Source organism: Ochotona princeps, chromosome 22 (genome assembly GCF_030435755.1).
Source record: "Ochotona princeps isolate mOchPri1 chromosome 22, mOchPri1.hap1, whole genome shotgun sequence".
NCBI classification, from domain to species: domain Eukaryota; kingdom Metazoa; phylum Chordata; class Mammalia; order Lagomorpha; family Ochotonidae; genus Ochotona; species Ochotona princeps.
This window is the reverse complement of record NC_080853.1, coordinates 924645-951285: the sequence shown is the minus strand read 5'-3', so window position 1 is coordinate 951285 and position 26641 is coordinate 924645. Positions and strand designations below refer to the sequence as shown.

The 26641-nt window shown below is 63.2% G+C and overlaps 1 protein-coding gene across 2 annotated transcripts in view; it reads left to right on the top strand.

Annotated features, from left to right (window-relative positions):
- The window catches only part of CDH4 (cadherin 4), a 140951-nt gene extending 115682 nt beyond the window's left edge, over positions 1-25269 (top strand). The window contains exons 3-16 of one of the 2 annotated variants that reach the window (XM_058679506.1): positions 3080-3306; positions 4958-5128; positions 7999-8154; positions 10092-10236; positions 12363-12535; positions 16786-16923; positions 18969-19154; positions 20095-20348; positions 20511-20653; positions 21249-21482; positions 22593-22826; positions 23393-23532; positions 24369-24533; positions 25063-25269. In XM_058679506.1, coding sequence (XP_058535489.1) covers positions 3080-3306; positions 4958-5128; positions 7999-8154; positions 10092-10236; positions 12363-12535; positions 16786-16923; positions 18969-19154; positions 20095-20348; positions 20511-20653; positions 21249-21482; positions 22593-22826; positions 23393-23532; positions 24369-24533; positions 25063-25269 — 2573 coding nt within the window. Of the gene's footprint in view, positions 1-3079; positions 3307-4954; positions 5129-7998; positions 8155-10091; positions 10237-12362; positions 12536-16785; positions 16924-18968; positions 19155-20094; positions 20349-20510; positions 20654-21248; positions 21483-22592; positions 22827-23392; positions 23533-24368; positions 24534-25062 lie in introns of both variants that reach the window. The other variant, XM_058679505.1, reaches the window with a different exon arrangement.
- The last annotated feature ends 1372 nt before the right edge of the window (positions 25270-26641 follow it).

Genomic DNA, 26641 nt, shown 5'->3' with positions numbered 1-26641 from the left:
ACAAGCACCACTGGGTGCCCCTGCCTCCCCTGGGTGCCCCCACCCACGCGGGGACGGAGGTACGGCAGACGAGGGCGTGGCCCCTGGGATCCAGCTGCCTCCGTGGGAGCCTTAATTAGAAATGATGTCATCTTGAGCCCGATGTGCTGAGAGGGAGGCTGGTGGCCCTAAAAGGAGGCACTGCACATGGGTCCTGACCTTTAAAGGACTTCCTGGGGCCCAGCTGTCAGGGCCAACGTCTTCCTCGCCACCGCGGCATGTGGGGAAGGGCAACCCCACATCCTTGGGCTGAGGGGGCCACACAGCCTGCACCACCATGGGCCCGCCGCTGAATGTGTCCCTACAGGCACACCAGGCTGTCTCCTCTCATCAGGCGAGTTCTCAACACAGAGACACGGTCAGCAGAGTGACACAGGCCCGGGGCGGAGAGACGTGTGCCGTCCCACTCTGAGGTCCTCTGACCTCAAGGTCACTGGCCAGAAAGAAGGCCACTGAGGAAGTCGAGGCATGAAGCCAGAGATGATGGCTGAGCGTCACCCTGGAAGTCGGGGCACTTCCCCAGGAGCCCTGGGAGTCGGGGCACTTCCCCAGGAGCCCTGGGAGTCGGGGCGCTTCCCCAGGAGCCCTGGGAGGTTAACCAGAGCTGGCCATGCCAGGCAGCTGTGGGGTCACCACCCCAGCAGGCCACAGTCTGCCCTCCAGGCCCCCTCCAAGCACTTCTATAAGCACACGGCTCAGACCACTGTACGGGGGCTGCAGCCTGCACCTGTTCTGCCTGCCTGGCACACTTCAGGCATCTCTGAGGTCCTCTCCCTGGAGCACACCCAGGGACCAGGATCGTTCAGAGCAATGCCAGGCCCGGGCCTCCCTGAGTTCTGGGTGGAACCGCCAGCCAGGGCATCCCATGCCACTTCCCAGTCTGGGAGCTCCATGCCCTCACTCCTCACAGCCCCTACATGAGAACCATCTCTGCCAGAAAGCTCCCATGGGAGAGACCACAGCTGCTGAGGAGGGGTCCTTCTCTGAGACCACACCCTGCGCAGTCATGTGTGGCCGTGTGACCACCCTTCTCCCCACAGGGGTCATTCGGGAGCTTGTTTCCTTGTGCAGTCAACCCCACGGCCATCCAGGTGCTCTGTCCAACACAGAGAGGTAGGCTGAAGCCAGGACACTAAAGAGGAGGGGGTCCCCCTCACCGGCAGCCCAGGGTCCCGATGGGGCAGGAGCAGACTGCGGGGCAGGGAGCCAGGGTCCCGATGGGGCAGGGGCAGACTGCGGGGCAGGGAGCCCAGGGCCTGGAGTGGATGCCTGGCCCAGGGCCACCTCCTCCCAGGGCACCACGCTTCTCCCCATACCAGACTGTCCTGACATTTGTTCTTGGGCCACTGGCATGGTGGCTGGGTGACGGCCCAGGTCCTCACTGTGTAGACTCAGAGCAGCCAGGGCAGATTCCCAGGCCAGGGGCAGGAGGGAGCCCTTCTGCCCTGGATGCTGGGCTCCTCCTGGCCAGCGTCCTCCTGTGGATGGGCGTTGTCAGACAGCAGCTGGGAGAAGGCTGGTGGCTGCCGTTCCCTGGAAGGTAGTACAAGTGCCCGTGCACAGAGGATCTCATGGGAACCCGACACCCCGCCCTTGTAAGGGCTCCCTGCCCTCCCCTCCCTGGATCTGTCCTCCGACCCTGTAGAACCCACTGTCCACCGTGGGCAGCCCAGCTGTGGGACCATGCCCTATGCCACTGCCGTGTGCCATCCCATGACACCCAACCCCATGACTTGGATGAGAAAACTGCCTTGAGAGAACAAAAGCAATTTGTGTTCATCTCTTGGCAGTAGCTGTACTGAGCGTGCGTGTGTGTGCGCGTGTGTGCATGTGTGCGTGTGTGCATGTGTGCGTGTGTGCGCGTGTGTGTGCGTGTGTGTGCGCGTGTGTGCATGTGTGCGTGTGTGCGTGTGTGTGTGTGCGTGTGTTCATGTTAGGATTCATTTCTTTTGCTTAGAAGTCACAGTTTCAGAGAGAGAGGGAGAGACAAAGCTCTCCTGTCAGCTGGTTCACTTCCCAAATGCCCACAACAGCCAGAGCTGGGCCACTGTGAAGCCAGGAGCTTCTTCCAGGTCTCCCACGTGGGTGCAGGGACCCAGGCACTTAGCCCGTCCTCCACTGTTTGTTTTCACAAGCCACAAGCAGGGAACTGGGTCAGAAATGGAGAAGCCAGGACTTGAACCAGCATCCATCTGGAATGCTGGCACTGCAGGCAGAGAATTAGCCTACTCGTTGTCACTGCAGGGTGGAGGGAGTAAGGGTAACCCCAGGGATCCGCGTGGAGTGGGGGCACCTGCTGTTGCTTAGAAAAAGGGTGGGGATACTCTAGGGCATCACCACCAGGGACTTTTGCAGTTTTTAGAATAAATAGTAATTCAATCATGTAAGTTGCAACAGTGAAATCACTTCTTTTAAAATGTCCCCGCTTTTACTAAAGGCTCAGAGCCTTTAATAGCAGCAAGGTGGCGTTATCTGGGGCATTTGCAGCAAACTGAGTGTGGTTGTTGGAGTCCGGAGTTCACTATGGAATCAGGTGAGAAACACACACGTTAGACATGATCTACGTGGCCCTAAAGAACACAAAGCTCCAGGACCGTCCATGGCGGCCAAGCAGGAGATGGTCCCAGCTGCCCCTGTGACCCACCCAGCCTCACGGTGCCGCTCGGGTATTGCACAGCTCAGCACCCAGAGCCGCGTCCTCCACTTAGCGGGGAAGGACCCATCTGCAGGGGAGCGTGAGGTCAGGATTGGCAGTACTTTGCACGAGGAGACACAAAAGGGGAGCAAGCGAGGACCCCTCAGGTCACAAACAGAGCAGCACTCACAAAAATGGGGAGCTGCTGGTGGGGGGCAGCCGTATCTCACCCATGACCATTTCCTTCTCACGGCCTCAGCCACGTTCCGTAAGGGGAGGAGACAGCACGCCTTTCCCCGCAGGAGAGTCGGGGAGGCTGGGCACAGCCCGTGATGGGCCTGCGTCCTGGGTGTCAGAGTCCCAGCAGCACATCAGACCTGACCGTCTCTTCCTTCCTCTTTCCAGTCAAGTTCAGCAGCTGTCCAGGAACCAGGAGGATGCAGTATGAGACCAACAGTGTGGACTTCAGAGTCGGGGCCGATGGCACGATCTTCGCCACCCGCGAGCTGCAGATCCCCTCGGAGCAGCTGGCGTTCATGGTGACAGTGCGGGACCGCCAGACCGCCGAGCGCTGGGATGCCATGGTGCGGCTGCTGGTGGCCCAGACCTCAGCCCCACACTCTGCACACACGGTAGGGTGGGAGCACAGGGTGGGCGGGCATGGCCCAGTGGGAGTTCTCACTTCCCAGTGACGGTTGGGGGCAGAGCTGCTGCCAGGGTCCCCAACAGCAGGGGGCACCACTCCGTGACGGCATCCATCGCCGAAGCCAAGGCCAGCCCAGGTAGTCTGTCCTGCAGCAGAGCCCGGGCCAGCACAGAGGGCCCTGCCTACAGTTTCTACTCAGACATCCTTGGTTTCTGAGAGTAGACCCTCAGCCTGCACTGGGAGTGCCACAGGTCATGTAGCTCCCCCTTCATGAGGGATGGAATGCGGCTCCAGGAGCTCGGGGCTTGGAGGAGCGAGACAGAGAGCCCTGGCTGGGCCTGAGTCCGCCAGGGCAGCAGGTTTGAGGATGATGGTTCAGGAGCGCTTAGGGAGGGAAGCAGCTCCAGGGACAGAACAGCAACTCGTGCAGGGTTAGCAAGCCCCCTCCCCCCAACCCTGGGACTGTGTCCCCTCTGGCAAGAACTAGTGCAAAAATAACACACACACATCAACTCCAAAACCAGTCAGAAACAAGTCCACGGCGACATCGGAAACCTTGACCACATGACACCATGGCAGGCAAAAAGAGCAGCAAGCTTGGATGAGCCGTGTTTGCACAGGAAGCTAGGGGAGGCTCAAGCGGGGTCTGTTCCAGGAACGTCAGGACTCCGAACGGGGTGAAACGCAGCAACCAGGCCGCCGCATGAACAGTCCACTCCAGGCGGGGTGCAAGGGCCTTCCTCGATCCGCTATCAGCTTCCCCCGGCAGCTCTGAGCTTCCCTGAAGATGAACACGCTGACAAGGCAGCACACGAACGGTGCCGTCACATCCAGCAAGCGGAAGTCCACGCAGGTCTGGCACCAGCCTCCACAGATTTTGTGGCTGCATTTGTCTCAGCTTAAAGCACTGGCAGCTACAAGCCACGAACTTCAACAACACTAGGGCAGTCAGCACACACAAGCTCACCCCAAGCAGGTTAACAAACGAAATAGCAGCCCAGCCTAGGACAACTCCCAGAAACCTCAGACCGACGCCCGGGGCCCGGGAGCTGACCCCACCGCCCCCAGCCCCGGGGAACGCTGGCCCGGCCCTTGGGTCGCAGTGGGTTGCCAGAGGGCACTGGAAGCTCTACCGCCACCCCTTCCCCAGCCGAGCTCAAGGACAGAAAGTCCCTGGCCCGTTGCTTGGTGGGCCACACGATCCTCACCCCCTGTTAGAGTTGGTGTACTGGAAGTGCAGTCCCAACACACCTGTCTTCAGCCCACTGCCTGGCTGACAGCAGGGCAGCAGCCTTCAGAGCCCTGTGGTAGGCTCCCACCCCTGGCATGGGTATATCGGCTGCTGCTCACTCCCACTCCTGGGCACCCGGCTTGAGGGACGGCAGAGAGGGCGGCCCTGGCAGGCAGGGACCCAAGAGCGAAGGCCGGCGGCCTAGGGCCAGACTCCCTGTGTTCAGCCATGCTCCCCGACCACGGAGGGCACACTGCGGCTTCCTTACACACCAGGGAGGGCCTGCCTCCTACTTCTCCATCACCTCCCCTCCCCCTGCCCTTCCTCCTCCCCCCTCCCTTCTCTGAGGCCTGTGCAGAAGCTAACTGCCCTCTGTTCTTGTCCCCTCCCACCCCGGGCATAGCAGCGAGGGAAGAACACGCCTCTGGACGCCCCAGCGGCCCCCCTGGACATGCTGCTGCCCTGGCCCCAGCTCCACAGCACTGGTGGGCTGCGGCGGCAGAAGCGGGACTGGGTCATCCCACCCATCAACGTGCCGGAGAACTCCCGCGGACCCTTCCCCCAGCAGCTGGTGCGGGTAAGTCCCCTCGCTGCCACACGTCCCTCAGGTGTGGACAGAGCAAGCCCCTCTGGTTTTGCTGGTGTGGATGCATTTGCCCCAAGTGGAGGCCCCGGCAGACGTGGGCAGAGGCCAGGCCAGAGCTGTGGGAGCCCAGCAGAGCCCAGCTGTCCCCAACAGTGCCCAGGACTCCTCGCAGACCAGGCCCCAGGGTGCTTTCTCGGGGCTCAGTGGGGTGGGCATCATCAGTGCTGACCACAAACAAGGGGTAAGCTGGACCCACCTGGGGGACACCTCTCAGCGGAAAGCCCTGAGCTTGCTCTGCGGGCTGTGCGGCCTTGGCCCCGCAAGGTGTGGCTGTGCCTATGACTGGGGGCCTGGTGGGCTTCCAAGCTACCTCGTTCCACAGCAGCTCCAAGACATCTGCCCCATCGCCCTCCTGGGAGTGCCATGGGCCACATGTAGGCACCTCACACTGGGCCTTGGTGGCAAAGGGGGTACATGGCCAGTGATTGGCAACTGGAATTGCCTGCAGCTTTGCAGCGTGGTCTGGGACTCCTTGCTCTGTCCTCAGGCACGTGCTAGCCCAGGGAGGCACTCGCAAGCAGGGAAGTGGCCGTGGCCAGGCATCCTACCTTGGCCATGACTGGGGCCCCCACTGTGGCCGTGGACAAGCCCCCCACTGTGGCCATGAGCTTGTCCCCCACCATGGCCGAGTCCAGGAGGATTCCCAGGCTACCCTCAGCCAGGTGCTTCCTGTCTGGCCCCCACCGTGGGGAGGAAGTCGGGGTGGGAGCCACCCTCGGTTTACAGGGTCCTTGTCCTTCTGGCACCGGGCAGAGCTGCCTCCTCCTTGCCAGCACAGACCACCGGTCCTGGGTTTCTAAACGCAGGATGTGGGCAAACGGGCCAACTAATGCTCCAGTCAGGAGAGCAGAGCCAGCAGGGCCGCGGTGCCATGGGACTGCCCATGGGATGGAACCAAAGGGTTGCTGGTCCCCTATGTCCACCCCTGCAGTCCTCCATCCCTCGGTGGGGCTCACCACCCCAAAGCATCTTCCCCCAGTAAGCTGCGGACAGCAGGGCACGGCCCAGGGTCAAAGACCTGACCCCTCAGGAGGCTGAGGGGCAGGGGAGGGTCTCCCAGGGCAAGGATGAAAGACAGGCTGGGCGTGGCGCGGAGCATGCCTACACCCAGTGAGAGAACGGCTGGGCGTGGGGCGCAGGACATCAGTATCCCAGGGTGAACAACCCCAGGCCCTGGACTCCAACTCTGAGCATGGAAGGAGGGGGACCCTGCCTGGGGAACATGGCCTGGCCCCCCACGCAGCCACATCTGTGTCTGCCCACTGCCCAACCTGGTCTTCCCTGACCCACCCCAGCTCTCAGCGTGCCCATCAGAGGCAGATCTGCACGAGTCCCTGCGGACATGCACGCCACCTTGGGCGGTGGGGGGAGTGTGGGAACAGCCAGACAATCTCCATGGCAGCTGTCACGTAGGGCCCATCAGCTCCCCACAAGAGCCCCCAGCACCCTCAAAGCAGCGAGGCATGCCCAGACCCCCTCTGTGTGACGCCAAGGCTGGGAGTCCATGCCAAGCTGGGTCCTGGTGAGTCTCAGTGTTAAGACATCGGTCTCTTCCTAACGGGTTCCAAGGCCTTCTGCAAGAACTAGTGCAGGCACGCAGGCACACAGGTGCACGTCCACCCCGCAAACCAATGCGTGTGCCTCACTCCACACACCCCCTTGCCGCTGCACGTGCGTCCGCTGCCGCCCTGCCCTGGAGTCCCGGCCAGCACCCACCACAGCTTGGTGGCTGCTCTGTGGGAAGGCTCTGAGCAGCCTGTCTCAGGACAGCCAGGCCACACAGGACGTGAGCACAGCAGGTGGGAACAGGGGCCGAGTGGGGCGTGTGGCAGCTGAGCAGAACCCCTGTGTCCTGTGCGCATTGAGGGGGTCTCCTTCTGAGGAAACCCCCAAGTGATGGGGAGGGGCCGGCGGAGGCGCAATGCGCTTCCCAAACCTGCCTGGGCCCCCATGCGGGAAGCCAAGCTGGTGTCAGGGAACCCTGAGAAGGGGGTGAGAGCCTCCATACGGCTCTCTGACTCTCAGATGAACGTTTAACCAATGACACACGCTGAAAAACGGGGTGGGTAGGATTCAACCCAGAGTCACGATGAAACAGTGCAAATTACACTTTCCCCAAAGTACAGTGGGAACAAGGTTCAAGTGTGGGGCCCGCTCCCTCCTATGTTGGCCCTCAGCCTCTCCTCACACCTCCCGCTGCTCACAGCCAGGCCCCTCCCAGGGACCCCAGGCTCGTTGGGGCTGGCCTCAAAGTTGGTTTGCACATCTGGGCCCCGCTCTACTGCCATTCTAGGCCTCACTCCCACACATGGGATCGCCAGCTCAGACCAGCCTGTACCCTGCACAGACACGGCACAGCCTGCACCCTGCAGGGACACAGACCCCTGCCAGCTCCTTCCTACCAGCACTGAGAGCCCCTGGGCCAGGCCAAGGCCACCACTTCCTGCCACAAAACCTTCCTGCTCACTCAAGCAGACAGGAGCCTACCTGGGGAGCCCAGCCACTCCACTGGCCACCAGCCAGGGGCCCCACCACGTCTCCTCCTCCATGTCATGAGCCTGAGTTGGCTGGCAGAGGGCAGGGGTCCTGGCTGCACCCCCAGACCCCTCGCAGGGGTAGAACTACTGCCAGGTGTAGCTGGGGGCGCCCCGAGGCCCCTGGCCCCTAACTACCCTTTCAGTTCTCAGTATAGCCAAGGTCCCCGAGGCTCCTCCAGCAAGGCCAGATCAGGGGACTCAGGGATCGGGCTAAGCACAGGCCCCAGCAGCAGGCTGACGCCCCCGGCCACTCCTGCCTTCCAGATCCGCTCAGACAAGGACAATGATATCCCCATTCGCTACAGCGTCACGGGCGTGGGTGCCGACCAGCCCCCCATGGAGGTCTTCAGCATCGACTCCATGTCTGGTCGCATGTATGTCACGCGTCCTATGGACAGGGAGGAGCGAGCCTCCTACCATGTGAGTACCCCAGTCCCGCCGCATGGACCCTGGGGTCCTAAATGGGAGACCCCAGCGAGGAGCACCGGCTGCCACCCTGGGCTCCTGCAAGCCATGCCTCCTTCCTTCCTGGGGTCCTGCCAGGCCTGTGGCTATTCCAGGCCTTGCGGGCAGCAGCCCAGGCTACCCAGCGTCCGCACTGCTCAGCCCGCCCGTCCCCCCCCCGGCCCTGGTTTAAGTGTCCGACAGCCTTTGCTGCCCTGCTGGAGTGGAGGGAGGAATGAGAGAGGAGAGCCCTAGCGTTTGCACAAAGACACAGGGCGAGTCCAGTCCACCACGCCCCATGGCCAGGAGTGCGCCCTCAGGCAAGTCACCGCCCCGTCTGGACCTGGCCTCCCTCCTGCCCAGGGAAGAGTGCCCAGCAGGGCTGAACGTGGCCCCGCAGACACCCAGCCCCGGCTGTCATCCTGTTCTGAGGAGCCCGCAGGAGAACGCGGCTGGGTTGGCACCACGTTGTGATGGACTCCTTTGCTGTAGCCACCACGGGCACTCGTCCTGGCTCAGAGCCTTTCTGAAGGCCTGCTCCCAGCAGAACCAGGCGCTTTGATTTCTTGCGGGAACATTCTCCTGCCAGTTGCTGGCCGCCAGGACGCTTGGCCTTTAAAACTGTACCCAGCATTGTGGGGAGGCCACGGGCTCTCTCTCCTAGAATGTCCACTGGGAGGCAAGTGTGCAGCAACGAGGCCAGAGCAGGCCGGAACCTGGGGATGGGCCGCGCAGGGCTCTGCCAGTACAGAGCCCACGTGTGAGGCAGGTCTGGGCAGGAGGACGGCCCTGGGTACCAGCTGGTCGCCGCAGGTCGCACCCTGACCAGCACCTGCAGGCCACACCACCCTGCCACAGCCCAAACGTCACACAGGCACCCCTCCCGGAGAAGGGGGAGACATCCCCAGATGGCCCCCCTCTCGCTTGCAGGCAGCACCCCATGGGCACACCATCCTCCCTACACCAGCCTAGAGACCTGACAGGTGTGGGAGCCATGAGCCAAGGTCGTGGCTGTGCGTGGGCAGCAGTGGGGCGATCCCGTCTGCGCCTGGGGCCAGGAGCCCAGTGGCCTACAGCACTGACCACGCTGCCCTCTGCCTGGTTCCATCCAAGGGGCCTTGGCCAAACAGCGGCCTCTCCCAGAGGACCCTGCCCTCCTCAAGCTGGCTGCTCTCCTCACACTGGGCAGCCAGCAGCTCCTCCCTCCCAGCGCCCCTGCCACGGGGTCAGGTGCTCTGGGGCAGTTGTGTCCAGCCCCCATCCACCTCCCCAAACCAGCAGGTCCAGCGCAGTACCCTGAAGCCCCTCCCCCAGGGCAGGGGGGTCTACCAGCCAAGCGCCTGCCCTGTTGCCCCTCTTGGCTGGGGCGAGGACCAGTGCAGTCTGGGGCAGGGGGCATCTCAGAATTCCTCACAGCTGGCCTTAGGCTGGACACGGTGGATGCCCCTATTAACCATGCCCCCGCTGAGACCCGGCCTCTCTGCACCCCCACACATCCCCTGCCCGGGGTCCCACGTAGGCCTCCCAGTCACAGAGCTTTAAGTCCCACCCCCCTGCTAGACACAGCTGTGACTGCTGGCCTTGGGTCAGTGATCAGTGTGTAGAGTGTCGCCGGGGGGACTCTGAGAGTCACCCCCTCTTCTGCCCGTGCAGAGGAGCTGCCGATGCATGCCTGGGCTGCCTCCTGTCACGGGGCAGGGAGCTGTGCCCCCACCCCAGACTGTGGGTCAGCCAGCTGTGTCCCCTGCAAAGATATGGGTCATCGGGTGCTGTATCGCCCCAAGTCTATGGATCAGCCGGGAGCTGTGTACCCCAAGGCTACGGGTCAGCCGGGAGCTGTGCCCCGCTGGCGGAGGGCACAGGGGAGTTGCGCTGGCTGCACGGGCCCACTCTAACGACCTGTGTGCCCCCAGCTGCGCGCTCACGCCGTGGACATGAACGGCAACAAGGTGGAGAACCCCATCGACCTGTACATCTATGTCATCGACATGAACGACAACAGGCCCGAGTTCATGAACCAGGTCTACAACGGCTCGGTGGACGAGGGCTCCAAGCCGGGTGAGCCAGCGCATGGGGCTAACGGGGCAGGGCCTCCCTGGAGTCCGTGGCCCCCCGCTCAGATGTCAGCGAGCATCCAGGGTGGGCTCAGACCAAGGATGAGAGGGCTCCGTGGACGAGGCAAGGGCTGCGATGGGTGCCCAGAGCTGCAGGACACGGCTGGCCACAGGGGGCTGTTGTGCAGAGGTGACATGCAGCTGGGGACAGAGCATGAAGCAATTGGGGTACTGGCAGCCTGGGAGAGGCCCAAGACAGGAGACCAGGTCAGAGAGGAGGCCACGAGGCCTCGCTTTGGGCCGCACACGGGCCTGGTGTGGCCTTCACAAAAGGTCCTGACCCAAGCGAGCGCCTCCCACGCCCTGTCCCACTCGTCGCCCAGAGCCCTGTGGTGCAGTGAGCCCTGCCAAGGCCGCATCCTGCTCCCTGGAATCTGGTTCCGCAAGAAGATGAACAGCAAGTTCCAAGCGGCTCTGCTGCTTCCTTGCCAGCTGTGCCGGTGGCTTCACCTCACTGCAGTTTGCTTCTACGGGGGCGTCCTGGGAGTTGCATCCGGTGCCTGACTGTGGTCCCCATCAGCAGGCTGCCTAGACGCCTGGAGGCAGTGGGCTCGGCTGGCGGCTCAAGAGCGACAAGCCCTTTGCCGGGTCCCACAGGGGTCTGTGGGGGCACAGAGGGAGGCCAGGGCTGCACACACGCAGCCTGCGGCTCAGCCAGGGTTCAGGGTGGCAGCGGGCACCTGTCTTGACAGCCTCATGAACTGCTCGCCTGGGACATATGCTTCTCACCCTCGTCACTCAAGGCCTCAGACAGCAAACTCTCGGGCCCAAGAGCGCCCTAGTAGCTGGACTGCAAATGGGCAGTGCGCGCCAGGCTCTGTGTGTTTCGAGAGCTGCTGGAGAAAAGTGGTGCCCGTACTGACGGTTTCAGAGCTTAAAGTCTCTAACCGAGTCCTCCGCTCTCCTAGCCGCTCGCCGCAGTGCGGACGCCTGGGTGTACATCTTGACCTAGATGTCACTGCACAGTGTGAAGCAGGAGGGGCATGCGCACACTGCGGATGGAGTCAGGGCGCTGTCGTCCAAGCGAGGCGTGCTGTGCTCAGTGGCTGGTGCCGTCTTTCCTGTGCTGGGGGTGTTGGGGGTGCACCCCACCCGGGGCTGGGATGCCCAACAGTCATCCCAATGCTAAAAATTTAAACCTTTAGCCTCAGTGATTTGAACAGAAAGCCAATTATGGGGCTGACTTAGTTTTCAAATTAAACTGCAGTTGAAGGTTTGCGAGATCAGTCCTTGAAGACATGGCAGCCTTGGCACAGAGGCCCGAGGAAGACCCTGGCAAGAGCTCAGCTCTGCCCGCGCCTGTTAGTGGGAGCTGATTGGTAGATGCCCGTGTCTTGCTGCCTCTCCCAGAGCAGGCACACGGGCCCTGCCTTACTGCCACACTTGCCAAGGAACGCTATGCCTCTGCAGTGGGCGCAGGGGCCTCCGCCGGCCACACGGCTTCCTCCGTGGAAGGCCCCGGGCTCCGCGTCCCTGCAGCAGGTACTGTGAGCATAGCGCTCTGTGCACACCCAGCGAGGAGTCTCCAGCTGCGTCCCTTCCTGGGCCCCTCCCGTGGGTCTCCCAGCCCAGTCCCACGTGAGTTGAGGGTCCCAAGGTTTTTGACTGTCTCCCACTGCTTTCCCAGGGTGTAAACAGGGAGCTGGGTCATACATGGAGCTTCGGGATTTGAACCAGCGTCCACATGGGTTACTGGCACTGCAGATAGAAGATCAGCATTCTATACCACCACACTGTGTTTTTGGTCCATGCCTCTGAGGTGCTCCCCATAAGTCCCTAAGTGGACTCAACGAACAGAATGCTGGGGCCCTCGGATGTGTGCAGCTCTGGGCCTGGGTGCCCTGCTCAACAGAAGAGGTCAGAGCCACAACCTTGAAGAAACTTCCAGCTCTGGTTGAAATCCTTTAGCGGTTTGGGGGGTCAGGCAGGGAGGGGGTCGGCAGGTCCATACTCTGAGGTCCAGCGGATGTCCTGCTCATGGCACAGCCAGGGCCTCAGGAGGAGGAGCACTCTGCAATCGACTGGTGAGGCCTGCCCGGGGTGCCCTCTGAGCAACTCCCTGCTTTCCAGGTACCTACGTGATGACGGTCACAGCCAACGACGCGGACGACAGCACCACGGCCAACGGGATGGTGCGGTACCGCATTGTGACCCAGATGCCCCAGAGCCCGTCCCAGAACATGTTTACCATCAACAGCGAGACCGGGGACATCGTGACAGTGGCCGCTGGCCTGGACCGCGAGGTGAGGCGGGCCGCGCGCGGGGCACAGCAGTGACAGAGTGGCTGGTCCCTAGCCAGCAGAGCCTCCTGGGACAGCCCTGCTGACATGGGGCAATGCGGAGAGGGGTGGGCCCAGAGAAGCAGGGGGGACTGCTCCGTGCCCCCCAACTGTGAGCCGGGCCATCGTGCGTTCTGAAGTGATGGAGCAGGAACCAAAGAAGTGGCACGTGGCCCGCTGCACCCACTTGACATGGCCTTTGTTCGCCATGGGGCCTGGGACCCCAATCCTTTCATGCCACCAGGGCCTCTGCCTGGCTCTCCCTGCACCCTGGGAGAAGGTGCGGTGAGGAGGGCTCACTTCTCCACAGCAGCACCCCCATGGGTCCTGGAGGAGGCGTCACCACCGCCTGGATGAGCTCACTGCCTGCACCCACGCTGGGCGTCCCTGGGACCTCACGGTCAGCGGCAGCCCAGCAGATGCTCCCGACTGGGGCCCTCAGCTGCACAGAAACCACCGAGCTCCCAGCACATGACCAAACCCAGCTGGGCAGCTGAGAATAGGGCGCTCAAATCCCCACAGGCGGAGCCCCAGCATCCTTGGGAAGGGTGGGACTAGGAGACAGGGCACAGCATGGGCTGCCCCGGCTGGCTGTGTGGGCAGGCTCTGCCCGGGACCCGTGCTGCTGGCATCCTCAGGGAGGTGCAGGTGCGAAGGTCATGGCCAGGGGTCAGGCAGGCAGCTGGGGATCCATGGTTGCTGTCTCTCAGGCAGCAGAGACCCCTCCCAGACATGCACTTGTGTGACAGCACACAACGTACACCGGTACCCAGGAACACAGCCACTGTGCCCACACCTCTGCGTGCCCGTCGGAGCTCCCAGCAGGCTGGGCCGGCCCTCTCAGCCAGGCCCCAGTGGGTGCCCTGGCCTGGAGCAGCCCTGAGGATCACCCAGCAGGGTTAGCCGCCTGCCGGCTCCAAACAGCAAGCCCAGCTCGCCCTCTAGTGGCGATCAGATGCCACACAATGCTCACAGATACATAAGCACATGCATAGATTCACACTACACATGTGCGCACACATACATGCGTGCCAACAGGCAGGCTCATGTGTGCACACACACCTCACGTGGGCACACGTGGGCACACACCTCACATGGGCACACGTGGGCACACACCTCATGGGTGCACACCTCACGTGGGCACACACTTCCTGCATGTTCTGTGTGCAGTAGCCTGCTTGATTCCCAGGCCAGAGCATAGCATGCTGCGAGACTGGGAGGGTGATGTCACACCACAAGCCCTGGAATCCCGCCCTTCTCTGCCTGTGTCACTGTCGTAGCATCAATCTCAGTGCAGTGGGGACTGAGGAAGCCCCTGCACAGGGACACAGAGATGACCCAGGGTAGCCAGGGAGCCCGAGAGTGAGAGGCCCAGCCCGGGGTGCCCACACCACTCCACTGGCCAGCTCCGGGCAGTGCTTCCAGCATGTCCATGTCTGTCCCAGGTGGTCGGGGGAGGCACCCTACATGGAAGCCTGGCTTGCTCCACCAGCAGGGGGCAGCTGAGGCGGCCATGGCAGGCGGCAGCTGGCATGGTGCCACAGGTGGGCTTGGAAGACCCCCACTCATAGTTCCCCACATCCTCACCCAGGTTTCCCTGGTACCTGGCATTGGGACTGGCCTTGCCAGGCTAGCTGTCAATGCTGGCACTGTCCCCAGCTAGAGAGCAAGCCATGACCCAGACCAGCAGCACCCAAGGCCTCAGCCCTTCCCACAGGCGCCCCTGGTGCCCATGGCTAAGGGGTGGTGTCCAAGCACAGAGCTATCGGGCACAGGTGGCATGGCTAAGGGGCAGTGTCCGAGCACGGAGCTGTGGGGCACAGGTGGCATGGCTAAGGGGCAGTGTCCGAGCACGGAGCTGTGGGGCACAGGTGGCATGGCTAAGGAGCGGTGTCCAAGCACGGAGCTGTGGGGCACAGGCAGGGTTGGCTTGGTTTGGATAGGGCGGAGGGGTGTCTTTGGTTTGGACAGGGCAGAGGGTGTCTTCATGCTGGGGTTCTGAGCTGGAAGCCGAGAGAAGTGCACTCCACCGCAGCCAGTCCCCCATGTCCACAGCTGCACACATGGCCCACATCTGACCACACAGCTGGACACGCACGGAAGACTAATTTCAATGGTGCCATTGCCCAGGACAGCCTGGCAACTGGAGTGTTAGCCATGGTCACTGGGCAGTGTCCATCCCACATTCAGGACACATGCCAGGCCCCCTGCCCGTGTCCCTGTGGGCACTGCCCCAGGGTGGCAGGGAGCTGGGCTGTGTATGCACATCTGTAACCGGGCAGCCTCTCCAACAGTCGTGGCTTCCCCTGTGCCCTCCCCCCAAGCCGTGAGCCCCTGTCCACCCAGGGCCCAGTCTTGGGTGGCTCTCGCCTGTGCTCTGTCCTGCCCTGCCTGCGCCTGTGTGCAGAGCTCCCTCCTCGCAGGCACCTCCCTAAGGAAGTCACTCACTCCATGAGCTGTCGGGAGTGGGTAGGAGGAGCTCAGCAACCTCAGCCAGCAGCCGGGAGCGAGTGACACAGGCAGGCTCTGCACATGTGCGTAAGCTGATTGGGGCGGCGGACGCTGCCGGCCCCTGTACTGGCACGCACACACAGGAATCAGGTCTGGGATCACCTCAGATGAAGTTTCTTTGGGGATCCCTCCAACTGAAGTGCTGATCTGAGAACCCCAAGCATGAAGGGACTGTGTCAGCCAGTGGATTCTGCAGCGACCTCATCATGCTTGGAACGGCGAGATTGGCAGCAATTCAGAATTGATAAGCTATCAAAACCACCTGAGCAGGACCCTGGGAGCATGCCCCACTTTGGGGACCTGGGCTGGGTGGGAGGCTGGGGGGGCATCTCCCTTTATCTCCCCCTTACCCCAGATATAGAAATAATAATATTAATGTGGGGAAAAATTAATAACTTTTACTGTTCCCTTATAACATTAAAAAAAGGAAGGCTCTGTAGAAGGAGCCTGAGGGGTGGACGGACGGATGGACGGACGGACGGGTGGGTGGACGGACAGACAGACGGGTGAGTGGACGGAAGGACAGACGGGTGAGTGGACGGACGGACGGGTGAGTGGATGGAGGCACAGGGCACAGCCTGAGGGGTAGGGCGGATGGACAGACAGGTGAGTGGACGGAGGGACAGACAGGTGAGTGGAGGGACGGACAGACGGGTGAGTGGACGGATGGACAGACGGGTGAGTGGACGGAGGGACAGATGGGTGAGTGGATGCAGGGATTTGTTGGACGGATGGATGGATGGCTCAATGGATGGGTCAATCAATCAAGTGGACAGATGTGGGGATGTGAGGGCTGGCCAGATGGGGTGGTGGGAGGCACGGGGTGCAGGCTGAGGCGGTGGCAGAAGGGAAGGAGGTACAGCTAACCTACTGTGAGAAAGCTCAGCTACGCCGTGGCCCACAGGTGGAGGTAAGCTGCTTCTGCCCACATGGCATCGTAGCTCCCTTTGGTAGATGTCAGCCACTTAGCCATTAACCTAATTCACACAATGAACGTTGACCCAGTGTTGGTGACATGCCGGGTGGTAGGCCAGGGCCCCAGGGGTGCACACGGACAAGAGCGTGTTCTGGGACCCATGCCCTCTTCCAGGAGGTCCAGGCCTGCTAGATGTGGGCAGGGAATGGCCAGCCCAGCCCAGCCTCCTCTCCTGAGCCCACGCCAAGCCTGCCCTGAGCAGGGCGCTGTGAGGGGCACGCAGGGGAGGGGAGAGGCTTCCCCTGGAGGCAGAGCCCCTGGTTCCCGAACAGGAAAGTGCTGTCCTGCAAGGCGCGGAGCAAGGGGCAGGGGTCAACTCCGTGGGGTTCTGGACGCACCGTGGAGAGGTGAGGAGCCTTCAGGGCTGCCGCTGGGACAGTGTGTAAGGAGGGCCAAGCCACGAGGAGCCACGAGGAGCCACGAGCCCTGCCCCCCTTCACCATCGCTGGGAGGACCCTCTGCAGCCCACCCGGGTCACCCGGTCCCTCTGCAGGTCCCTCTTGCCTCTCTCCTAGGTCTCCCGCCTGCTCTCCCTCCTCACCTGTAGGGAGGGGCGGGCTGTGTCTCCCCGACTGGCAGCTCTGACCTCAGGAGCACAGCTCCTGGCAGCCTGGCCCCGCCATGGGCCCCCGTGCCAGGCAACTCCATCCTGGGGGCGGGCTCCTCAGATGCAGAGTGCCCACACCTGCTCATAACCTAGACTGTTCCCCACTTGTGTATCCCCCAGAAAGTCCAGCAGTACACGGTCATCATCCAGGCCACGGACATGGAGGGAAACCTCAACTACGGCCTCTCCAACACAGCCACGGCCATTATCACCGTGACAGACGTGAATGACAACCCGCCTGAGTTCACTAGCAGCACTGTGAGTCCCGAGGCCATGTGGGGGGGAGAGGTTGTGGGGGATGGCACCGCTCCACAGGGCAGAGGGGCAGGGCCAGCTGGGGGGAGAGATTGTGGGGGGATGGCAATCCCATAGGAGGCATCCATATGAAATCGGATGGACTGACGGGCCTTTGGGCCAAGGACCCAGCCACCGGGTGGTGTGCATGCTACGTGGGTGTGCAACATAAGTACAGGCCTGAACAGGGCCAGCAACTGCCCCACACGGCCCCCATCATGAGACAAGGAACTTGCCGGGGGGGAGTTGGGCACCTGAGTGCCCCGGAGGACACCCCAGAGAATACAGCCATCGCCATCCTGGGGCCACCCAGGGCCCGCCCAGGCGGGAGGCCCTCTCCATGCCCTGGGGAGCCCAGCGGTGGACAAGGGTGCTGGACCCTCAGTGAGCCACACTGAACCGACAGGAGTGTGGAGCAGCAGCGCCGAGCCCTGCAGGCCTGCTGGGAAGGCCCCACAAAGGCCACCTGTCCCCTGGACCCCTCCTTCCAGGCTCTGTCCCCCCTCTCTCCCCGCCACCCCACCAGGCAGATGGGCTCCAACAAAGAGGAACTGGAGGACTCTGTCCCTCCATGGCACCCTGGGGGCAGCACAGCCAGGACTCCAACACAGAGGTCAGGGAGCTGGTGGCACAGGGAGAGCTCAGGCGCAGAAGCAGTGTGGCTCACACCCAGCCGGCAGGCAGCCCACCCCAAGGTTCCTGCAGGAGTGCCCAGGAGAACCCTTGGGGAGGGCACACAGTGCCAGCCAGCAGGCAGCCTACCCCGAGGTTCCTGCAGGAGTGCCCAGGAGAACCCGAGGCCAGGGTCGGTAGCAGCAGCTGTTGCTTGGCCAGCGCCCCCTTCCTGGGGCCTCAGCCCCTGGCACACCCTTGCTGAGCCCCTGGGACCAGAGCCCAGGGCATGGGCACCAGGGCCACTGCCATGACTGCCCAAGAATCGAGTTGTCCTAGCACCAGCATACAGGCAGTGCCCAGTCCTGCCACGCCTGTCCTCACCAGGCCGTGAGCACATCCCAGATCCCAAGTCTTTGTCCAGGCTTGACCCCACTTCCATCTTGTGTCTCAGGGTGAGGGCCTACGACAGGATGGCAGGGCCACTGGTGGAGAAGTCGGGACACAGCAGAGCAGGCCACGGGCTGGGAGCCAGCCTTAGGGGCTGCTGGGGTCCCAGCTACATGCACAGGCACACCTGTAGACGCATGCACACACATGCTGTGTCTCCCTGTTTTGCTGCAGTGGCAGCCATGGGAACCACAGCAGCCCGTGACTGTGCCTTTAGCAGTAGCCTCAGGCCTCCTGGGGCCCGTGCTGGCCTTCATGCCCACCCTGTCGGTCGGGCCCATGAACCAGCTGCCTGGTCCTCTGTGCAGACAAGGGGCGCTCGGAGTGGTTTCTGAGAAAGGTCAAGAGTGTGCCCGGACACAACTGTGTGTGTGCAGGCAAGTACGTGCCTGGGTACGAGTGTGTGTGTGTGTGTGTACACGTATGTGTGCCTGGGCACGAGTGTGCATATACAAGTGTGTGTGCCTGGGCACGAGTGTGCATATACAAGTGTGTGTGCCTGGGCACGAGTGTGCATATACAAGTGTGTGTGCCTGGGCATGTGTGTATATACAAGTGTGTGTGCCTGGGCACGAGTGTATATACAAGTGTGTGTGCCTGGGCACGAGTGTGTATACAAGTGTGTGTGCCTGGGCACGAGTGTGCATATACAAGTGTGTGTGCCTGGGCATGTGTGTATATACAAGTGTGTGTGCCTGGGCACGTGTGTATATACAAGTGTGCGTGTGCAAGTGTGTGCACACATGCAAGTATATATGCCTGGCTCAAGGGTGTATGTGTGTGCCTGGATATGTGTGTGTTACACGTGTGCAGGAGGTTTGGCTGGGTGTGGGCGTGGGCAGACATGAACCGTGGTCTTGCTGGGGGACGACACCCAGCACCGCGTCAGCAGCTACACTGCAGTGTCGGCCCACACCGGTGACGTGCTCTGTCCTGGCATGTTCCAGTTCGTAGGGGAAGTCCCCGAGAACCGGGTGGAGACGGTGGTGGCGAACCTCACCGTGCTGGACCGCGACCAGCCACACTCGGCCAGCTGGAACGCCGTGTACCGTATCATCAGCGGGGACCCCTCAGGCCACTTCCGCGTGCGCACGGACCCCGTCAGCAATGAGGGCATGGTCACTCTGGTCAAGGTGAGGGCCACGGAAGCTCCGTGTGCGGCTTTGGTGGTCGCTCTGATCGAGTCCTCCCGCTCCAGTGTGGGTGCTGAGGGCAGAGAGTGGCCTCCAGGGTGCCTCCCTGCCCACCTGCCCGAGGGGTGGAGGCCGGCCGGGGGTCCAGTGCTTCAGCTTCCCCAACACTTGTGCCACAAGGAAGAACTGTGGACCGACAGGCGGCAACCAGTGGGGACCTGGCCTGGGGCCATGCGTCATTGCCATCCACCCAAAGACGGCAAAGCAGGGTCCCGGTCCTCTCTGCTCTTGGGGTGCAGTGGTACATATGCCACAGGGCTGTCCCTACACCCTGCTTAGCATGGATTCTCCCTCATCAGCTGGGCCAAGCCACAGGTCTCAGTGCTCCACCTCCACAGGCCATCCACGGCTGAGCTGAGCAAGCTGAAGGCCCAGGCCTGGGTGTGAGGGTCGAGGGTCAGTGTGGAGTGGGGGAGCAGGGGCTACAAGGCAGGACCAGAGACGCCCCCAGACTTGGCCTTCCCCACTATGACACCCCAACCTCAGCCAGGGACAAGTGTGTGTGGCCTCAGGACACCGGGCAGGGACTCAGGACTGACCCAGTCGCCGGGCCCGAGGCCCGAGGGCTCAGCCCCTTGGGTCAGTGCCCGTGGCCTCCCGTGTCCCAGCCCTGTGCTGTCCTGGTCCCTGCAGGACGCTCAAGGAGGCCGGCCAGAGACGGGTGTCCTGGCTTCGTTTCTGCTTTGTCGTCAATAACACATGGCTTTTCTTTCAAAGATTTGTTTATTTTAAAGTGATTGGAGGCGATCGAGCCATCTTGCCCCTGCTGGCTCACTCCACAGAGGGCTGGGCCAGCCAGCACAGGGGTCAGGGGTCAGGCGCTCCCCCCGGTCTCAGGTGGCCGGGCCACACTGCAGCCACGTCTGCCCTTCCGTTCCAGGCTGTTGACTACGAGCTCAACAGGGCCTTCATGCTGACTGTGGTGGTGTCCAACCAAGCCCCACTGGCCAGCGGCATCCAGATGTCCTTTCAGTCCACAGCGGGGGTGACCATCTCTGTGGTGGACATTAACGAGGCCCCATACTTCCCCTCCAACCACAAGCTCATCCGCCTGGAGGAGGGCGCACCCATAGGCACCGTGCTTACCACCTTCTCTGCCGTGGACCCCGACCGCTTCATGCAGCAGGCAGTGAGGTGGGTTGGCCCACACTGCAGCCCGGGCTGGGCAGAGGGGCCAAGCAGGGTGGGGCAGACACACCTCCAGGCCCTCCCGGGACCCCCGGGCTGTCAGAGGGGCCGAGCAGGGTGGGGGGCCTGAGGCAATCCCCTCACAGCTCCTGTACACCCCCGCTGCAGGTACTCCAAGCTGTCGGACCCGGCCAACTGGCTGCGCATCAATGCCACCAGCGGCCAGGTCAGCACGGCCGCCGTCCTGGACCGTGAGTCTCTCTTCATCAACAACAACGTTTACGAGGCCACCTTCCTGGCGGCTGACAACGGTGCGTCTGGGCCACATGGCCGAGGCGGGCAGCCCCTCTGCTCCTGCCCTGTGCCTGCCCTGGGGTGGGCGCTCACTTGTCTCAGTGTGCTGTGGTCCTGAGCCGCCTCCTGGCCCCAGACCTGCAGCTTGCACGCATCCCCGGGCAGCTGGCCTCTGAGCACCTGCCCCGGGAGGCTGCAGGCCGGACGTGGGCCCGTGGGGCCTCAGCATGCGTCTCACAGTACAGGAGGGGCCAGGAAACAGGTGCATCAGGATTGGCAGCTCCCTGCTGCCTCCACCAACACTGCCGGCCAGGGCCCAGGCTGGGTCAGCTGGGGAGTAGCCTGTACCCAGGGCCAGCTCTGGGGGTCACCTGCTTCATCCTGGCCATATGCTGGCTCAGGGCTCCTGGTCACCCAGAGCCTCACAGAGCAGAGGCACGAGGAGAGGCTCAGCCCTGAAGTCCAGGCTGGGGCAGACACAGGGCAGCGGCCTGCCTGCAGGGAGGGGACAGAGGCTCCCGAGCCCCAGGCTGGGGTGGGTCCCCAGCAACACTGGAACGTGGTGTCCACTGTCCCACGTCCCCAGTCCGAGCGGTCGCCCCACGCCTGCAGGGATCCCCCCGGCCAGTGGCACTGGGACACTGCAGGTCTACCTCATTGACATCAACGACAATCCCCCCGAGCTACTCCCCAAGGAGGCACAGATCTGTGAGAAGCCCGGCCTGAATGCCATCAACATCACGGCGGCCGACGCCGACGTCGACCCCAACATCGGCCCCTATGTCTTCGAGCTGCCCTTCGTCCCGGCTGCTGTGCGCAAGAACTGGACCATCACACGCTTAAATGGTGAGACGCTGGCCACGGCAGGAGCTGGGCTCTGCAGCACAGGCGTAGACGGAGGGAGTGGTCCTGCAAGACAGGCAGCGGCCACACTGTAGGAACTGGGCCCCAGCCAGGCCGGCACTGAGGCTGTTGCCAACTGCTAGGCCTCCCCATGGGGAAGGGCTGGCAAGCCCCAAGGTCTCCGGCCCTTCTGCCCCCTCAAACCAACGTGGGGCCAACGGGCCTCGAGCGAGGTAGCCCATGGCCTACCCCAGGGGACCAGGATTCGGGCCCCACTCTGGGGTAGGGGGTTCCTTACTAAGCCCCCACATGGACACCTGCACTGGCCTGGCCCAGCACCAGCAGGTGCCGACACAAAGCAACCCTCGTCCTCTCTCTTGTCAGGTGGCCTCTCAAATAACTGTTTCAAAGATTTAATTCGGGCCTGGCGGTGTGGCCTAGCAGCTAAAGTCCTCGCCTTGAACGCCCCGGGGTTCCCATATGGGCACCGGTTCTAATCCCGGCAGCTCCACTTCCCATCCAGCTCCCTGCTTGTGGCCTGGGAAAGCAGTCGAGGATGGCCTAAGGCTTTGGGACCCTGCACCTGTGTGGGAGACCCGGAAGAGGTTCCTGGTTCCCAGCATCGGATCGGCGCGCACCGGCCCGTTGCGGCTCACTTGGGGAGTGAATCATCGGACGGAAGATCTTCCTCTCTGTCTCTCCTCCTCTCTGTATATCTGACTGTAATAAAATAAATAAATCTTTAAAAAAAAAAAAGATTTAATTCCTTGAAGGAGTTGGGCAGATGCGTAGAGAGCTCTCTCATCTGCTGCAGGGTCCCAAGGTTTTGGGCTGTCCTCAACCTCTTTCCCAGGCCGCAAGCAGGGAGCTGGATGGGAAGCGAGGCTGCCGGGATTAGAACCGGTGCCCATATGGGATCCCGGGGCGTTCAAGGCAAGGACTTTAACCACTAGGCCACGCCGCCGGGCCCCCCCAATATTTTTTTAAGAGACACTTTGCAATTTTGTGGCCCGAGGCAATGTTTCCCAGGTACCCCACGTGAGGCCCGCATGCACGCGGGTCCCAGGCCCTGCAGGCACGCGGGCCACTAACGTATGTTCACTGTCTGCCCAGGTGACTATGCCCAGCTTAGCCTGCGCATCCTGTTCCTGGAGGCTGGAGTATACGAGGTCCCCATCATTGTCACCGACTCCGGGAACCCTCCACTGTCCAACATGTCCTTCATCAAGGTCAAGGTGTGCCCATGTGACGAGAACGGTGACTGCACTGCTGTTGGCGCCGTGGCGGCAGCCGGCCTGGGCACGGGCGCCATCACGGCCATCCTCATCTGTATCCTCATCCTGCTGAGTGAGTGAGGCGGGGGTGGGGTCGGCCACTGGACGCATGCTGCCCCCAGAACCCACACCCCTCCCCACCCACCCAGGCCTGCGGCGGACACCCCACCGATGGCACTGGCCCTGGTCACGTGCACACCGTGGACAAGTGTGCCCACTGGCTCCCCCAGCCCTAAACTCCCAGAAGCTCCTGGGTTTCCAGGTGACGAAGGGGCCACCTCTTCCCAACATGGAACCGTATGTCCTGCTCCCTTCGATTCTTGCCAAGACACGCTGTATCTGAGGCCCTCACCGTGACTCCTCCCCCTGCTCAGGGCGCAGTCGCTGCACATGGGGTGCAGGGAGTGCTGGCGAGAGGGACGGGCCAGCTGAGCTCGGCCTTAGCAACTGGGGGGCCCACACCAGGCGTGCGTGTGCAGGCGTGCACCCACTCAGGTCCTGAACATGGAGATCACACAGGCCAATAGTACATCCAGGCACAACCAGGAGTGCACACGCACACACTCACCTACACACGGGGCACTTGTGTGGGCATGTACGCGCGCACACACGCCACCCACGTGTGGCCCCTCCCCACAGCCATGGTCCTGCTGTTTGTCGTGTGGATGAAGCGGCGAGAGAAGGAGCGCCACGCCAAGCAGCTGCTCATCGACCCCGAGGACGACGTGCGTGACAACATCCTCAAATACGACGAGGAGGGCGGCGGCGAGGAGGACCAGGTGGGTGAGCGAGGGTGAGGGGCCGGGGCCGGGCAGGGAGGGGTCTGTGCAGGGGTGAGGGGCCAGGGCAGGGAGGGGTCTGCGCAGGGGTGAGGGGCCAGGGCAGGGAGGAGTCTGTGCAGGGATGAGGGGCCAGGGCAGGCAGGGGTCTGCGCAGGGGTGAGGGGCCAGGGCCAGGGCAGGGAGGAGTCTGCGCAGGGGTGAGGGGCCAGGGCAGGGAGGGGTCTGTGCAGGGGTGAGGGGCCAGGGCCGGGCAGGGAGGGGTCTGCACAGGGGCATGGAGGCCAGGGCCGGGCAGGGAGGGGTCCATGCAGGGGTGAGGGGCCAGGGCAGGGAGGGGTCTGCACAGGGGCATGGAGGCCAGGGCCGGGCAGGGAGGGGTCCGTGCAGGGGCATGGAGGCCAGGGCAGGGAGGGGTTTGCGCATGAGGCGGGGGGGGCCAGGACTGTGCAGGATGGAGTCTGCAATGGGACAGGAGCCCCATCCTCCTGGGACCCTGCCCACAGCACCTGCATCCTCAGGGGACTCCCACCTGTCCTCCCCTCCAGCACGACCCTTGCCCAGCACCCTGGAGGGAAGGGGCTTGAGGCAGCTGGGGACACTGACCTACCCTACGCTGCTGGCGCTGGGCCTGTCAGGTGGCCAGGCACCCAGGAGGGTGGAGTCTGGGGCCCCTGATGAGTAAGTGCAGGATGTGGGGGAGCCCCATTCCTGCTGTGAGCCTGCAGGGGTGGGAGTGGGCAGGGTAGATGGCATGGACAACAAGGGTCCTAGAGCAGGAGTGGGCGCTGGGGGTCCTCCAGGTGCTGCTCATACAAGCACCCCTTAACCCCCAGGACTATGACCTCAGCCAGCTGCAGCAGCCTGAGGTGGCAGACCACAGCCTGAGCAAGGCCCCCGGCGTGCGGCGGGTGGATGAGCGGCCCGTGGGTGCCGAGCCGCAGTACCCGGCCAGGCCCGTGGTGCCCCACCCAGGCGATATTGGCGACTTCATCAGCGAGGTGGGTGCTCCTCCAGCAGGGGCCACTCTGGAGACACAAGCCAGCTACCCGTGGAGCAAGGGCAGGGCAGGCCTCCCCACTCCACCAGGCGCAGGGCAGTCCCCTGGAGCCCCTGGCTGGTCCTCCTGCCACTGGGTGCAGCCCAGGACAGCCCCAGCCAGCACAGCCCTGGCCCCCACCGGGGCCAGCACCTCAGGTCAAGCTGGGCACACGTGCTCCATGGGGGCTCCTGAGAGCTCAGCACAGCTGACCCGAGAGGAGATGTGCAAGGCGTGGCAGGGTGGAAGCTGGGGTGCCTGGGTCCCCGTTCTCCCTGGAATGAGCTGTCCCACCCTGGGCTGGGCCCCAGCCACACCACCTGTGCCACAAGCCGTTTCTGGCCTGTCCTCCAGGCCCCACGCAGCTGTCTCAGGCTACTGGTCCCTCAGCACCTAGCGTGCACCTGCTGGATGCAAGTGCCTCCCTCTCCATCTCAGCTGGGCTACCCCCACCGTCCTACCCCCAAGCTCACCCTAGCTCTCTGGCGCAGGGACTGCGAGCTGCTGACAATGACCCCACAGCACCCCCATACGACTCCCTGCTGGTCTTCGACTACGAGGGGAGTGGCTCCACCGCGGGCTCTGTCAGCTCCCTCAACTCATCCAGTTCTGGGGACCAAGGCTACGATTACCTCAACGACTGGGGGCCCAGGTTCAAGAAGCTGGCGGACATGTACGGGGGCGGCGACGAGGACTAGGCGGGGGCCGGCCCGAGCGCGAGGCACTGTGGGACCGTGCGTCTCCCAGAGCGGCGGCAGCACTGTTGAAAATGGAAGTGCCTTTGCGACCCGATTCCAGGCCCTCACCCTGCGGGGTACCGGGGCAGCAGGCCAGGCCATGCCCGCCCCACCACGGCCCTGAGGATGCCAGCTCGGGCACGGAGCACGGGGCCTTTGCTTGTTTCTCTTTGGTCTTTGGTTCCTCTAATCCCGGCAACCCTGGCTGCAGTCGGGGCCTCCCTGGGGTGGGGGGTCCCCAGAGATCCCCAGTCACCACAGGCCCCCCTCGGGGCCAGCTGCCACCCCAGAGCTCGCTGCCCCAACCCCTTCTTGCCCTGCACAGGTGGTAAACAGCTCACCCTTCCCCATGGTTGAGCACAGCCCAGTCCCCATGCAGGCACACTGGCTCCTTGGGCCTTGGTCCACGGGAGCCACGAGCTGGTGTGGACCAGGGCCTCTGGGCTCCCATGCCACAACCTGAACCCCTTCCTCAGAACCCATGCCCATGGGCCAGGGAGTCAGCCACTGCCTCTCCAGCCCCTCCCCCAGGCAGCTTTGGCCCAGCAGTGAGTGGACACCCGCACCACAATCATGTCCCCACAGGACATCAGGGTTCCCCCCAGTCCCTGGCCCCAGGGCTGTCCTGGGTTACAGGCCCTTCACTGTCCCCTCTTACCACCTGAAGATGCTGGGAGGGCGGGAGCCCGCCCATGGGTCGCTTGCCACAAGCTGCCCACTCTGTGCACACGGCCAGGCCAGGCACAGACTCTCACGTCCAGGGGCAGCCTGTGGGGGCCAGGGGCCCGGTACTTGACAGCCCTAGGCTGTGCTATGCAAATTGCTGGGCCTGGCTGTCCAGGACTGGGGGAAGTCCCAGCTCTGCTCTGTGGAGTGCAAGACCCACCCCAAGGGTGGGTGTGCTAGAGCCAGGCTCTCGGCCCACACGCCAGATTCGCCAGCCGCTGGGCATGGCTGTGGCCCCTCCCTTGCCCCCCACTGCCAGCCCCCTCAAATTCAACCCCAATCCAACAGGTGGAGGCTGTGCCTCGGGCCCAGCCTGGGGACACCCACAGCACCCCAGGTGGACAGTTGGTGCTGGCCAAGGTTCAATGTCTCCCATCCAGCTCACGGCAGGGCCTGGCTGGGGCTGAGGGCACAAAGGCTCTTCCTGGGGTTCTCGTCCGACAGGGTGGCCGCAGTCCTGGGCTGCAGGGTCCTTCCCCCCGCCTGGTGCCGGGCCAGTCACCTGCGAGGCCAGGACACCATGGGCTCCTGAAAGAGGGCTTCAGGCCCCGAGGTGACAACTCCCACCTCGCCAGGCCACGGAGCTGGGAAGGGCGTGTTGGACTCC